This window comes from Sceloporus occidentalis, unplaced genomic scaffold, assembly GCF_023333645.1.
Source record: "Sceloporus occidentalis isolate IW3139 unplaced genomic scaffold, rSceOcc1.0.p SCAF_84, whole genome shotgun sequence".
Classification (NCBI taxonomy): Eukaryota; Metazoa; Chordata; class Lepidosauria; order Squamata; family Phrynosomatidae; genus Sceloporus; species Sceloporus occidentalis.
Window position 1 is genome coordinate 4,224,628 of NW_028317064.1, and position 13,761 is coordinate 4,238,388.

At 41.4% G+C, this 13,761-nt stretch overlaps 1 protein-coding gene across 1 annotated transcript; it reads left to right on the forward strand.

Moving 5' to 3' along the window:
• The first annotated feature begins 2,773 nt into the window (after positions 1 to 2,773).
• On the forward strand, positions 2,774 to 12,301 carry LOC149285135 (lactosylceramide alpha-2,3-sialyltransferase-like). The gene is made up of 5 exons (XM_089495813.1): positions 2,774 to 2,788; positions 9,675 to 10,015; positions 11,158 to 11,344; positions 11,473 to 11,631; positions 12,029 to 12,301. The coding sequence occupies exons 2-5, from the start codon at positions 9,741 to 9,743 to the stop codon at positions 12,299 to 12,301; spliced, it is 894 nt and encodes a 297-aa protein (XP_089351939.1). The 5' UTR covers positions 2,774 to 2,788; positions 9,675 to 9,740.
• The last annotated feature ends 1,460 nt before the right edge of the window (positions 12,302 to 13,761 follow it).

The window sequence follows — 13,761 nt, forward strand, 5'->3', positions numbered from 1 at the left end:
GTTTTTTGTTTTTCCTAAATTAATATTTTGATTTTGGGGGGTCGTCTTATAATCAGGGTCGTCTTATAATCGAGCAAATACGGTATTTCTATTAAAGTAGTACAATAGATGCTACAATGTTTGGTTTTGGCGGAGTAAATTCAGGGCAAATCTGCTACTTATCCCAAATGCTACATTTTGCAAGTCTGTCTATGGTTATTCCTCCCCATTAAGAAGTTAAGTTGCTGATTGTTGTTGAGTGGGCCAGATAACGTGTGTGTATGTGTATATATATATATATATATATATATATATATATATATATATATATATGTATGTATGTATGTGTTACTCTAAAACTTTGTACAAAGTAATAAACAATAGATCCATTGTTTATCAGAACGTAAAGCCGGTTCACAGACCGTTCTTTGTATCTTGGGATGCAGACCTTTCAACACAACGAACAGCAACTTTCTCATATCTCGTGTCAAACAAAAATATTTGTCTTTACTTGCTATTTTTGTAAAAAGCTTTAGTTTTTTAATAAATGGAAGCATTCTGCGATGCTGCAGCTCCAAACAATCAATGCCCGTTCACGCAGCTCGCATCTCATGCCCGAAAATTACAAGAAGAGAACCGAATCTGAAGGCGGATGAGAACCATTCCCACCATTATTATTAATAGTTTTTTGTAGCAGTATCATATTCCGTAGCGCTGTACAACGGGTAGACAGAACATAACAAGTAGTATGTAACCTGACAATTTGATTTACAGAATAACAGGTGAGGAGGGCCCTGCTCAAAGAGCTTACAATCTAGAGGACATTAGGGTGTGTTAGTGCCGCTGTTGAGGATGGAGCGGTCGCATTAGTATAATTATTCCCGGAGAGGGGCTAGGAGAGGCGAGCCAAAGGAATATCCGATGGCGTTAATGTGCAAAGGTCAGTCTGTCCCCTTTTGCATGTCACCTCCGAGGATCCTAATGCATTGGGTTACACGTGTCATGTATTTTGTACGCGGTATTGTTTCTGTTCCGTTATAGGTAAATCATGTATACGTTCTTTGTAAGTAGATGTAACGCTCCGTTCTCTCTCCGTTAGCTCGGACTGTCGGGCGTTTACCGCGTTAGAGAACTTTTAAGGCATTCTTGGGATGTTCTTCAGAAGATCAGAAGATGAAACGGCCTACCTGTAAATACTGCTGGAAAGTGTTTTTAAGGTCAGTTTTGTGTTTTCTATGTCTTTATTTAAATTGCTGGGGTTATTGTGGCCTCTCCTGTGTCGTCGTCATCGCCGGTTGTCCGAGTGGAGCAGATGCGGTTCCTGACAGTCACCGTTTTGGATGCAGAGACAATAAGTACCCTGAGAACGCTGAGAAGTGTAATGAAAACCGTCACGTGCCGATCCCCTTCCTTTATTACACCCAATCCCGGTAATGTGATCGCTGAATTGGAGCTTCCACAAGCTCTGCTCGTCTGCTCACAATCGTCTATTTGTTTTTGCCTTGGAGAGCAATGCGAAACTGCCCGGCCCCAGGGCCGGCTTGTGCAACAAACCGTGAAAAAAAACACCATCTTATCCCGACATCGTACTATATCACACCTTACCTTAATACAAAGAGTCCCTGTGTCTGGAAGTAGTTGTCAAACCTAACTTGTGCAGAATAAGGATTGCTTTCTATAGTTAATTGTTCCATCCGGGTTCAAATGCGATTTCACTATGTTTAGCATTATTTTATTTATTTATTTATTTTAAAGACTTTTGTTTGTAGTTAGGCTAATTCTGCCTGCTTGGGTTTTTGTTTCGCCATTTAACGTTCGATTTGTGTAATCTTACTAAATGCACAAGTTTAACCTATTCCACGGTAAAGAAAGGGTTAACAGAATCCTCGTTCTCGTACATTCTGAAAAGCTACGATTTGCTACTGAAAATGACTACTGCAAAATAAAACTTCCTGCCTCTGGTGAGATTGCCATACGATTCATTTCAAATGTAACAAATGTACTTAAAGTAAAGAAAAGAAAAAAAAAATGAAAAAAACCCCCCAAAAAACACAGAAACCTTAAAGGGCCAAGTGATGATCCAGAACACAATGCTAAGCGGCATGTCTACGGTAGCCACTCACAGAAGCTAAATGATTCTGCAAGTCATCTGTGGCTCGAGAGAGTGCCGCTGCTAACTTAGGCAGCACAGGCAGTACTTGAGTTATCAAGAAATGGGGGCAAAAACCATTAAAAACATCTACGGCAACGTTACAGAAGATATGATACACCTCGTACCTCCTCTTTCAGAACGCGAACACCGCTCTTCACCGCTCTATCGGATAAAACTTTAATGTCCCGGCTCGGGTTTCGCCTTTTAACAGACCGGAGGTGGAATTCCAGTCTCCAGCTTTGGGTTAAACATATGATTTTTTTTTTTTTTTAGTAGCCCAGCCTTGTCTAACGTAGTAATTCGCCAATGTTAAATATCCGGCACCCGAATTATTTGACTGAAATATATGTACATGAATGAAAAATAGGTGTATGCAGAGTGTGCCAGGGTTGGCCCTTTACAATGCATAGTGTGTGTGTGGTTTAATATCATGGCTCATCTACATCATACTGTTTAGTGAATAAGCCCCGAATTCTCTCGGCTGCTTTTATAAAACCTCTTCCCATTTTGCGTCTCGGGTTCATTGCTCCTTTTATTTTTATTCTTTTTAGGTGTTTGTTGTTCTGCGTGTTCCTGCTGTGCATGATCTACATCTGCAAAGTTGGAATATACCCTAGAAGATGTGACGTCGGAGCCGTGGATCCTGATCACGTGAAAGTAAGAAATTCTATACGTTTTCTCCTCACCGGTCTGATGTCGGCATGTTTTTGGGGCCGATCCTGCAGGTGAAATACAGAAGAAAAAAAAATCAATGTCAGCTGGCTCATAGATAAATATTGCTTTTAACCCCTTCAATCCCAGGGATTTTTGGTACCTCAAAGCCCAGAGCAATTTTGCCATTTTTGGGGTATGTCGGTTTAGCGATGATTCTCTTTTCCTGTGAATAGTGTACCCATATAAACTATATATTGTTTTTTCAAGGAGAGATAGAGCTTTCGTTTGATACCATAGTTGGATGATTAGCTGAAAATTTAGAATGAGAAATTTAGTAAAAACTAGCAAAGATTAGAAAATGAAAGTAATTTTTTTTTACATTTTCCCTCTGAATCCTCACAAAATTAGGTAAAGTGATGGAAAATCCCCTCCAAGTTTATCAATTCAGGTGTCCTGATTTCAGAAATACCTAATTTATATAGATTTTCCAGACTTTCCCAGCACCAGGGAGCATACTATAAGGTGTACAATTTTGTATAATTTGTATGCCTATGGCTTAACCGGTTTGGGGGTTGTGAACGGGGGCAGAAGGGTTATACTGGCTAGATGTTATGCTAGGGCAATGGGAAGTATGGTTTTTTAATAATTTTTTTTATTATCTTTTTTTATAGATTTATTTGTTTTAAATTTTTTTTTGATTTTAATTTTTTTACTTTTTTTTTATATTTTTTACATATTATTTTTACACAGAAATGGTTAGAGGTCCTCCTAGGGACCTCCTGAACATAACAGTGATGTCACAATGACATCACAGCTCACATTATAATTTTTTTTTGTATTATATATATTATTATTTTAATGATTTATTTAATATTATTTTTTAAATGAATTAACTTTTTTTTTTTTTGCTGCTTTTCTCTTTCAGGACGGGAGGGGGGGTGAGAAACATGGAATCCCCCTGCACCGATCACACTGTGATCTCTATGCAGGTCCTCACAGACCTGCATAGAGATCGCAGCGTCTCTGTGCCTCATCGGAGGGCAGGATATCCCCACAGGGGATATCCTGTCCTCCGATGACCTTCCAGGTTACGTCAGCAGTGACGTAACCCGGAAGGAAATGCCCGATCGCGCGTTTGCAACTGCGCGATCGGGCACTTTCATCGGGCGATGCCGGCTTCTGCTGCCAGGGGGGAGTCCAGGCTGTCAAACGACAGCCTGGTCTCCCGTGCAGCGGCAGGGATGTGTCCCTGACGCTGCACGAAGGGCTGGACGTACCGGGACGTCCATAGGGGTTTCTTTGTGGGCGTTTTTTGGACGTCCCGGTACGTCTATAGGGGATTGAAGGGGTTAAAGATGATTGAAGCACAGAACCATTGGAGCAAAGAAATCTCATTGAAAGAGGCAGGGATCCGGCTCCCTGCAGAGGGTTTCTCAGTATTTAGTAGAACAGTCACTTAACACAGCCGTTCCTGAGTCCAGCTTACGTGATTCAGTCGGCAGGATCCCTAGCCCTTGAAATTTGATCTGCAAGGAATCCAGAGAATAAACATATTTGGTACAGATGATACCTTTTTATCAGCTAACTGATGTATAACGGATTGCAAGCTTTCAAGGCTATCCAGGTCTCTTCTTCAGGCACACTATAGAAGAGACCTGCATATTCTTAAAAGCTTGCAATCCATTAGCCGATACAAGTATCTTCTTTACCAAATTAGCTTTTTCTGTGGCTGACATGACACAACTCTATACCTTTTTTTATAAAGGATAAACCACCTAGTTAAATATCTAGTCTGTTATGCTTAATTGGGTCCCGCTTGGGCGGCTTGGCTGTAATTAACCCTGTAGGATTTATTCAGTGTCAATGAATTTACTGATCCGTTTGGGTCACGCGGTACAGGGCTCAGAGGCAATCTTCACACATGTTCTTCATCCCAGACCCACAAATCCTTTAATCCAGCGCCGATAATGACATTGGATCCGGAAGCCGGACTTCTCGTACCTGAAGAAGGTGGACCTCCTGGAATATACAAAATTATTTTTGGCCAGCTCATTTAAAGGGTTAATGAAAATGAAAGCAAGAATCCTTTTCTGTGTTTGTACTGCCAGAATTTTAGTCCCATGCATGAGATCTTTCCTCCATTCCCTGTGTGAGCCGGTACTGACGCCCTGCCTTCGGGGATTATTTGTTTGCCGTCAGACAGAAGGCTCGGTGTCCCCTGGAGATCATTCATCTGTAACAAGTTTGTTATCTTGGAACGTGAATGATAAACTTTATGTACTGTTGGTAACTGTAAACCAGACAAGACAAAGGGACCTGGGGGGGTCGGCTGTCAGGGGATGAGCTTCAATGACGCCTTCACTTGGCTTCAATGACGCCTTCACTTGGCTTCAATGACCTCTTCTCACATACAAAGATCTCTCTCTCTCACACTCTCCTAAAATAACTAACTGTACTTGCCTGCCCTGCTTATTAGACCCAGAATGTAATAGCGTGTAAGACCCATTCAACCAACCTAGCCCTTCCGTAATAGTTTCATTAATAAATTTGGTTCTGCTTAAAATGTCGCAAAGGTGACAGTTGTTTGAATTGAGACCAAGAAACTGCTGGAGAATAGACCCCCCCACACACACCTCAAGTGGTACGTTCCAGGAAAACTTCCTGTCTTGTGCGTGAGCAGGAAATCCTTCCTGTGCCATTGTTTGCCGCCTTTGTGTAATGTCCATTTTGTCTGTTCAAATGCGAGTGAGTGAGGGCGGTTGTTATTAGTGCACTTGACGCAGTCCTGAGTTGGCTATATATATATGTGTGTGTGTGTGTGTGTGTATGTATGTATGTATGTATGTATGTGTATATATATATATATATATATATATATATATATATATATATATATATATATGTGTGTTATACACAGGTCCTGAAATGAGGGTAAGATTTTGGGTATGCATAGTCCCAACCAAATGCATCAGATGTATGTATAAGGCCCTGACATCCAGTAAATTATCATGCTTGCCTGCTAAATAGACTAACATGCCATCACCATACCTGGGAACTCTCCAGGTTTTGCCCGGAGACTCAGAGCGGAGCGGCACTTCTAGGGCTGCAACTAACAATTTTCATAATCGATTAATCGGCTGATTATTATTTTCCGATTAATCAGATTTAAAAAAAAAAAAGAGTATTTATTTAAAATAATTTAATAAACAAACTGCAGAATAAAAAAACTTTGATAAAACGCATTTCTTGTTTTTTTTTTCCCAACCTGCCCCCCCACGCACATTTAAGCCCAGGCTTGCCACACTACCTCCCAGATATGCCACTCCACCCTCCCACATACGCCTTTGTATGACTCAATAATACATAAACAAAGAACCTTGCCAGCAAATTTTGAGAGAAGCACTGCTACTCCCATGAACGATTGCACTCCTTGTACCACCATGACTGGGCAGCACATGACCCTCACAACCACCACCGAGTATTAGGACTGCCTCTACCCATGAGAGGACACGGCCTCGCAAGCCTGTCCAGTCTCTACAAACCCAGTTATCTATCCTGGTTCTGAAGCGTCTCGATGAGATGGCGTCAGAGGACATCGGCTGTAGTAGCTTATCTCTCAACCATGTGAAGCTCCAGCCACTCAACTGCTCTTCCCATTTTATTGCATGGCTTTACGGCAAATGGTGGCAAACCCCGACACTTCTTGGTGGGTCACTAGTCGGCCACAAGTAACACTACAAGCCCGGTGAAAAACGTGATTAGCCGGCACAATTTACGCATTTTTCATCTCTAGTGCTAACGATAGCTGGGTGTCCCTAAATTATCCTTTTCTCCATCTTTCAACTGAATGGAGAGGCTCAGCAGAACCCTCGCTCCATCTCGTGTAGATTTGCCTCTCCTTTTTACTATGTTGAGATTTCCTACATGGACATATGAGCGCAATGTTCTCAATATCAAAACTTTACTACTCTAAACAATATATAAACTTATACAGTTATTATAATTAATGTTATAGTTGGTTAAATAGTACGAGAGCCCTGAACAGATTGTACATTGTGCCACATGCTATCTAGAAGTATATAGAAGGCCATGTCTTTCAAATCAGCTGGACCCAAATTCTTCTTAACCCCTTAAGGACCGCGCTCATTTTTCGTTTTGTACCCTGTGGGACCGACGCTGTTTTGACACTTTTGTGGTGCTTGTGTTCAGCTGTAGCTTTCTCCTCACCCATTTAGTGTACCCACATAAATTATATATTGTTTTTTTCAGGACAAGATGGGCTTTCTTCAGATACCATTATTTTGATCGTATCATCTTATTTACTATAAAAAAAACATGGTGAAAAATTGAAAAAAAACACATTTTATGACTTTTATTTGAAAAATCTTTTACTCACCTAAAAAAGCAAGTAAAAAAACTAGCTAAATAAATTCTACTACTTGTCCTGAGTTTAGAAATACCCAATGTTTTTATGTTTTTTGTAAGTTATAGGGCAATAAGTACAAGCAGCGTTTTATGATTTCCAAATCTTTTTTAACAAATCTGTTCAGTCTGCCTCCATCTCCTCTTTGGAATATCTTTGAAGCCGGTTAACTCAATTTAACCCATTCAAACCATATATTTTTGAAAACTAGACACCCCAGGGTATTCCAAATGCTGTTATTTTAACCCTTTCCATGCACCAATTATACAACTACACTTTGTCAAACTTTGTAATAGTAATTTTTTTTATTTTTTTTTTTCACACAAATTGTACTTTAGTTATAGATATACAGGTTCTGGTATATGTCACTGTCAAACAACCACCCAATATGTGTTCAGGAACATCTCCTGAGTACAGTGATACCCCACATGCATGGGTTTGTCGGGTTGTTTGAGATTTAAAATGCCACATTTGGGAAGTGCGCTTTTTTTCTCCATTTTGGTCAGTCTGTACCTATGCCCTATCTTTGAGCTCGGCCACTCCAATTTACCCCATCAGCCATTTTTTTTTTATATATTAGACACCCCTTGGGTATTTGAAGTGCTGTTATTTTAACTCTTTGTTGAGATTTTTGAGAAATTTTAGCACTTGCTCAAAATAATAAACTTTATTTTTTTATTTTATTTTTTTAATACTTTTTTTATATTTTTTTTACACATTTTGCTGGTACTGGATGGCTCATCCAGTGACATCACTGCATAATTATTTTTAAATGTTAGCACTTTTTTTATTTTTTTTTTATTTATTTGTTTTTTAATATTTTACTAATCACATAGTGATTAGAAAGCTGGGTTCCATTGACTTGCTTGGTTGAATGCAGTACCTGTATTCAACCTGCAAGTGGAGCCAGAGGTCTGGAGACCGTCTAGCGAACTCTTTCTTCTTTATTGTTTTTTTTCCCGGGCCGCCGCCATCTTGCTGATGGCGAAGATCACCGGCATCTGCGGCTGTGACCGCTCTCCGGAGCGGTCACAGTCCATCACCAGGTAAGTGTTTGGTGTCGCTGGATGCCTCCTGATCGAGGCATTCCAGCGACACCATTTAAGTTTAAACGCTTTTAAAACGGGCGTCCGCCGCCATACAATGTATGGCGGCTGTTGACGCCCCGGGGAGGGGCCAGACATGGCCCCCATGCCGATCTCGGCGTTACTGAATGCCTCGACATCGAGGCATTACAGTAACGCCGTTTAAGCGAAGAAAGTGATTGTTGATCACTTTCTAAGCTTATTTAATTTTTTGACGGTTCAGGACCGTCAAAGGTCATTTAGTGACCTTCTTGTCATGACGGTCCTGGACCGGCAAAGGTCGCGAAGGGGTTAAAGGGCTTAAATGGCTAGCCAGATCAGGAACCTTATGGCATACCTCCCAACAGTCCTGCTGTTCAGGCACTGTCCTGTTCTGGTTAACTGCAGGGAGGAGCATAGGCTGGTTGAGGAGATCTTATCCTTGAGTAATTTAGATTTTTTTTTTTTCTCAAATGGGTAACTCAAAGAATGCTTCTATCTACACTTCAGTATTGCACTTTACACCGTCCCTCATAGACTCATTAATAAACTCCCGGAATGGTTAAGTGGATAAGGTGATAGTTGAGTGATAGGAGGCAGATGGTTGTAGTTAATGAATTAGTCACTACAGAAGGTTTCACGGGTAAAGCATGTGTTTTCATAGATGATACAAATGTCTGCAACAGAGTCAACATTCGTGTGCAGAAAATGGGGAGTGCGTTTCATAGGAGAGGTCAAAGTCTGAAACTAGAGTGTCAGAAGCTTAGATGTAACATGACAAGTTTAATAACACTGAGGGTGATAGATACATGGAACAGCCTTCTAGCAGTAGGGGTAAAGGTGAGTACAGCTAGGGAATTTAAACATGCACAGCAAGGATTAAGGTGGAACTCCTAGCAGTTTGTTTATTGATACCAGTGATGAAAAAATGTGTGCTGTTTTCTCTTCTGACATCACTAGCATTGCCATAAAGCAGAGCTGTATCCCCTCAATAAACATCTTTCAACTGCAGACCAGGGGGTCATATATTAAAATAAAAATATGATTGAGAAAAAAAAATAAAGCTGGTTCCTACATCCAAACCAAATATGTCCACCCTTGCCATAAAGCATCAGCTCAGTGTGGTGACTGAGCAGGGAAAGTCACCCAAAATATCACATGACCGACAAAAATGGCTGCCCCCAGGACTGCGCGTAGAAACTGTTAATTGCGATCCAGAACCTGGTTCAAGTTTAGAACTGAATAAGAATCGCTTCGATATTTCAGAGACGTTGCCATTCGTGTTCGTGCAGCGTCCGGTATATCCGTGCCCCGTGAGGTATGGCCTCCTCTGGTGTTACTTTATAGTTGCTGGATTATGAGTGCTGTCTAATTTTGTACCTTTTTTATTTTCTCGCTTTAGAGAGCAAAAAGTTTCGCTAAAAGAGTGATACGGGCGGAATGTCGACCAAACTTCGCCAGGACAGCGATGGGCGACTTATTCGGCAGCAGGTACAGCACAAACATGTCGGTGTTTCTAAGAAAACAAGATCTCAGTGAATCGCTGTACCAGTACAGCCCCCCGTTTGGGTTTCACCACTACACGGAGCTGCTTGAAGACATTCTAACGATGATGCCAGAAGACGGCCTTCCTAAGAGATTAGAATCCAAGTCCTGCAAGCGCTGCATTGTCATAGGAAGCGGTGGGATCCTTCGCGGACTCCAGCTGGGAAGTGTTGTGGACCAGTATGACATTGTCATCAGGTATGGAGCGGCTATCATCCACCCTTATCGTGTTTGTTACGATGTATTTTTTTTCTTTCCTGACTCCCAGGGATTGTTCCTCAAACGGTGTTACCTAATGAATTAGATCTTACTGTTCAGCTGTACGTAGGCTCATCGAGAGTGTGGCTGCCTTGCATTCCATTGTAATAAATGTATTGTAGTCGATGGCGTAGCTGTTTCTCCGTAATTCAGTGTTTTAACCCCTTCATGATCAAGGGTATTTCACACACCAAAGGCAGACGATTTTGAAATCTCTATAATTTCCAATTTTTGTGTTTTTAATATTCCCACTTTTTTCCTATTTTTTTTTTTTTTTTTTTTTTTTTTGTGACGAGTAACAATTTGAATTTTAAGCCATATATGTTATATATAAATATATAATATAATATACCGTGTTTATCGGCGTGTAACATGCACTGGTGTTATAACACGCACCCTCATTTTAACAAGGAAATTTGAGTAAAAAAATTTAAAATAAAAGACTCTGAACTTAATTTTGGAATAATATTTATTACATTATAACATTTGTTATAACGTTTATACCACTTATAAGGCATATATGAAAGACACACACCCACACTCGGAGACGCATTCATTTTATATATTGCCCTACCTTTTGGGAGATCTGGTGTGGGTCCTCTTTATCTTCTAGCGTTTTACTTTTGTGCATTTTACTTCTTGTGCTGATGCCGGGGCCGGAGTGACGTGATCACCCGGATCCCGGCATCGGAGAGGACGCGCGAGAGAGCTGTGCAGGGGAAGATTGTGCGGCGATAACAAGCAGGTAGGGCTTCAGCTTTATATATATTATATATATATATATATATATATATATATTATATATTTTATATATATATATCAGCGTATAAGTCTTGAGATGGAAAGCTGTCGTAAGGCAGAGCCTGAACTATTTTAGGTAGGGTAGGTAAAGTTCATGCCTTCCTAGTGAAAAAGCTGTCTGTGGGTCGATAAATCCAAGCTGATTGTATTGGGTGCGATATGTTGGAAGTGTAGAGGGCAGAAGGATATATGAAGCAGCTCCTCAGCGATGTACACGGGCAGCAGGTTTGCATACCCAGTCTGCGTTTTATGAAAATGAAGTGTTGGGTTTCGTATCTTAGGCTGAACAACGCTCCGGTGACTGGACACGCTGAAGACGTGGGCAACAGAACGACCATCAGGATGACCTATCCGGAAGGGGCCCTGGCTTCCAAAGAAGAGTATTTCCTCGATGGTCTCTTTCTGACCGTTATCTATAAGCATGCGGATATCCTGTGGCTCCGGGCTTTGCTGAAGAATGAAACATTGGTGAGTTTCCCCTCAAATTTATGTTTACTGCATTATATATTTAACACGTAGGTTCCAGGGACATGTGCTGTATTGCCGATACACAAAGTAAATTAACGTTCACGTATCTTTCTTTTTTTACTTTTCAGTCTGCCTGGAATAAGTTGTTTTTCTGGAAGAGCGTTGTGGAGCGGCTCCCGCTGAAACCCAACCAAATTCGCATAGTGAATCCTCTCGTTGTGAAAGAGACGTCACTCGATATACTCCGGTATCCTGCACCGCGACATAAGTGGTGGGGATGGGAGAAGGTAAGGGGCCGGTTTCACGGTTTAGCATCTTTGACCGTAAACGGCGGAATTGGCTTTTTGTATATATTTTTGTAGTAGAGAGTCGTGTTGGCGTGTTTAGCGAGGAGCAGCAATCTTAAGTTCCTGTCCTCAGGATCTGCGCTTCCTGCGCATTAAGTCTATACGTTACCTGTGGTTGCTGATTGGTAGTGATTGGTCCAGGCAGCCTGTGGGTGGGGCTAGGAGGCGGGAACATCAGGACAGGAAATCGGATAATGTTGGCTCTGCCACTGTGAGACAAAGCGAGCCGCAAAATAATTACGCAGAGTGACGCACGCAACGTTGTAACTTGTTTTAATGGCTTTTGTTCTGACTGTGTTTAAGGCGTCTGCTCTCATGTTCCCTTTTTCCTCCCCAGAATGTGCCGACAATAGGTGTGAGTGCCCTTGTCCTGGCTACCCGTTTGTGCGATGAGGTGAGCCTAGCTGGATTTGGATATGATCTCAGCCAGCCGGACACTTCCTTGCACTATTTTGATAACCTTTGCATGAACGCGATGAACCTGCAGCCCATGCACGACATCACCGAGGAGAAAAAACTCCTGCAGACGCTGGTCAAAGGAGGCATCGTGAAGGACCTCAGCGGAGGGATACACTGTGCGTTCTGCCCGCAGCAGCAATCAGAGGCCTGAGCGTTCAGCCATGACTATATCTCTCCGCCCTCACCCACTGTGCCTTTCACTGCTTAAACACGGGGTGAGCAGGACTCCCCCCCCCCCCCCCATGTGACACGTCAGGGTCCCTCCATTTACTGAAAGTATGCAAGCTGTTGCAGAATTACACTGCTCACATCACACACATCCTCGGAGGAACGTTAGTGTGCGGTGATGCCGCGTCCATGAAACTTCACGGGATAATACTGAAAGGGATTTCGGTTATCTTTTCTTTTATCATGTATACCAAATACATCCAAACGACCGCGCTATTTTGCAACTCCGAACCTCAACACCAGAGGGCACTGTTTTACAGGAAAGCGGAAACTCCTCCCACTTTTTTTTTTCTTTACACTTTTTAAACTTTATTTGTCTTGAACAAAACTAAGAGAACCCTGTGTGTATTCGCAACTCGTCACTAGGATTTTGAGTCGTTTCAATTGTTGCAATTTTTTTTTTTTTAAAATGACATCATGCCATCTAAAAGTGTCTGACTCTTTTAATCACAGAATAGATTTCACTTTATGATTTAATAGGAATTGGCAGAATGGACGTATCGTCCCGTGTGTGTGTCCGGATTGTGACTATTATAATATATTTGAGAATAATAGTGCGGAATGCGGTGCGAGACGTTAAGGGACGCTGATACTTTGAGTGTCACTGACCTGAATTGGAGAGTAAACGCCGAAGTCTACGCTGGCTTCTGGGAAGCCACCTTGGTGTTGCGTACAGCTCCATTAGGATTAGGATTAGCTCTCGGGGGCCACCATTTCCTATCATTTAATAGCGTTTCTGGTAGAACTTAATTATACGTGAAGTCATTGCGGGGCTCTAATTATTTTTTCTCAGTAGATGGCGGTGGTGGGGGTGGGTACTTTTTTGTTTGTTTTATTGGTCGGTGAAGTCTTGCAGGCGATGGGCGCTATGTATGTTAATTGATAAATGGGTTCACCAGTGTTATCTGAGTAGAATATCATGTAGCAATGTAACCTTCTGGCTTGTAAGGTGTATTTGAGTTTGTTTGTTTTGTGGTAGGTAAGTAGAGCAGCCTCCCAGCAGAAGTGGTAGAGTGTGTGTGTGTGTGTGTGTGTGTGTATATATATATATATATATATCCAGTAGACTCCCGTTTATGATTTTCACAGCTATCAGGAGCGGTCGCTGTTGTGTAACTAACGTGTGCAGATAACGTTCTTATCATCCATGGTCCGCTCTAAAATCGTTATTGGGCTCAGTTTATGTATCTCAGGGAGCTTTTTATGCTTTTGCTGTACAAGTTGTTGGGAAGTACGCATTTTATATATTAGTTCAAATCCAGGAGACAAAATCCCAGCACACTATGATTTAAAATAATTTTATGATGTATTTAATAATTCTGTCTTAGATCATTTTATGTATTTATATTAAGTTATATAATCACACTGTGCTGGATTGTTTTG

Bases quoted from the DNA above. Each gene is read 5' to 3' on its own strand.
- LOC149285135 (XM_089495813.1), top strand. From the start codon at position 9,741: ATGGGCGACTTATTCGGCAGCAGGTACAGCACAAACATGTCGGTGTTT. The intron at 11,345-11,472 runs GTGAGTTTCCCC...TTTACTTTTCAG, and splicing joins TGCTGAAGAATGAAACATTG to TCTGCCTGGAATAAGTTGTT. The intron at 11,632-12,028 runs GTAAGGGGCCGG...TTTCCTCCCCAG, and splicing joins AGTGGTGGGGATGGGAGAAG to AATGTGCCGACAATAGGTGT.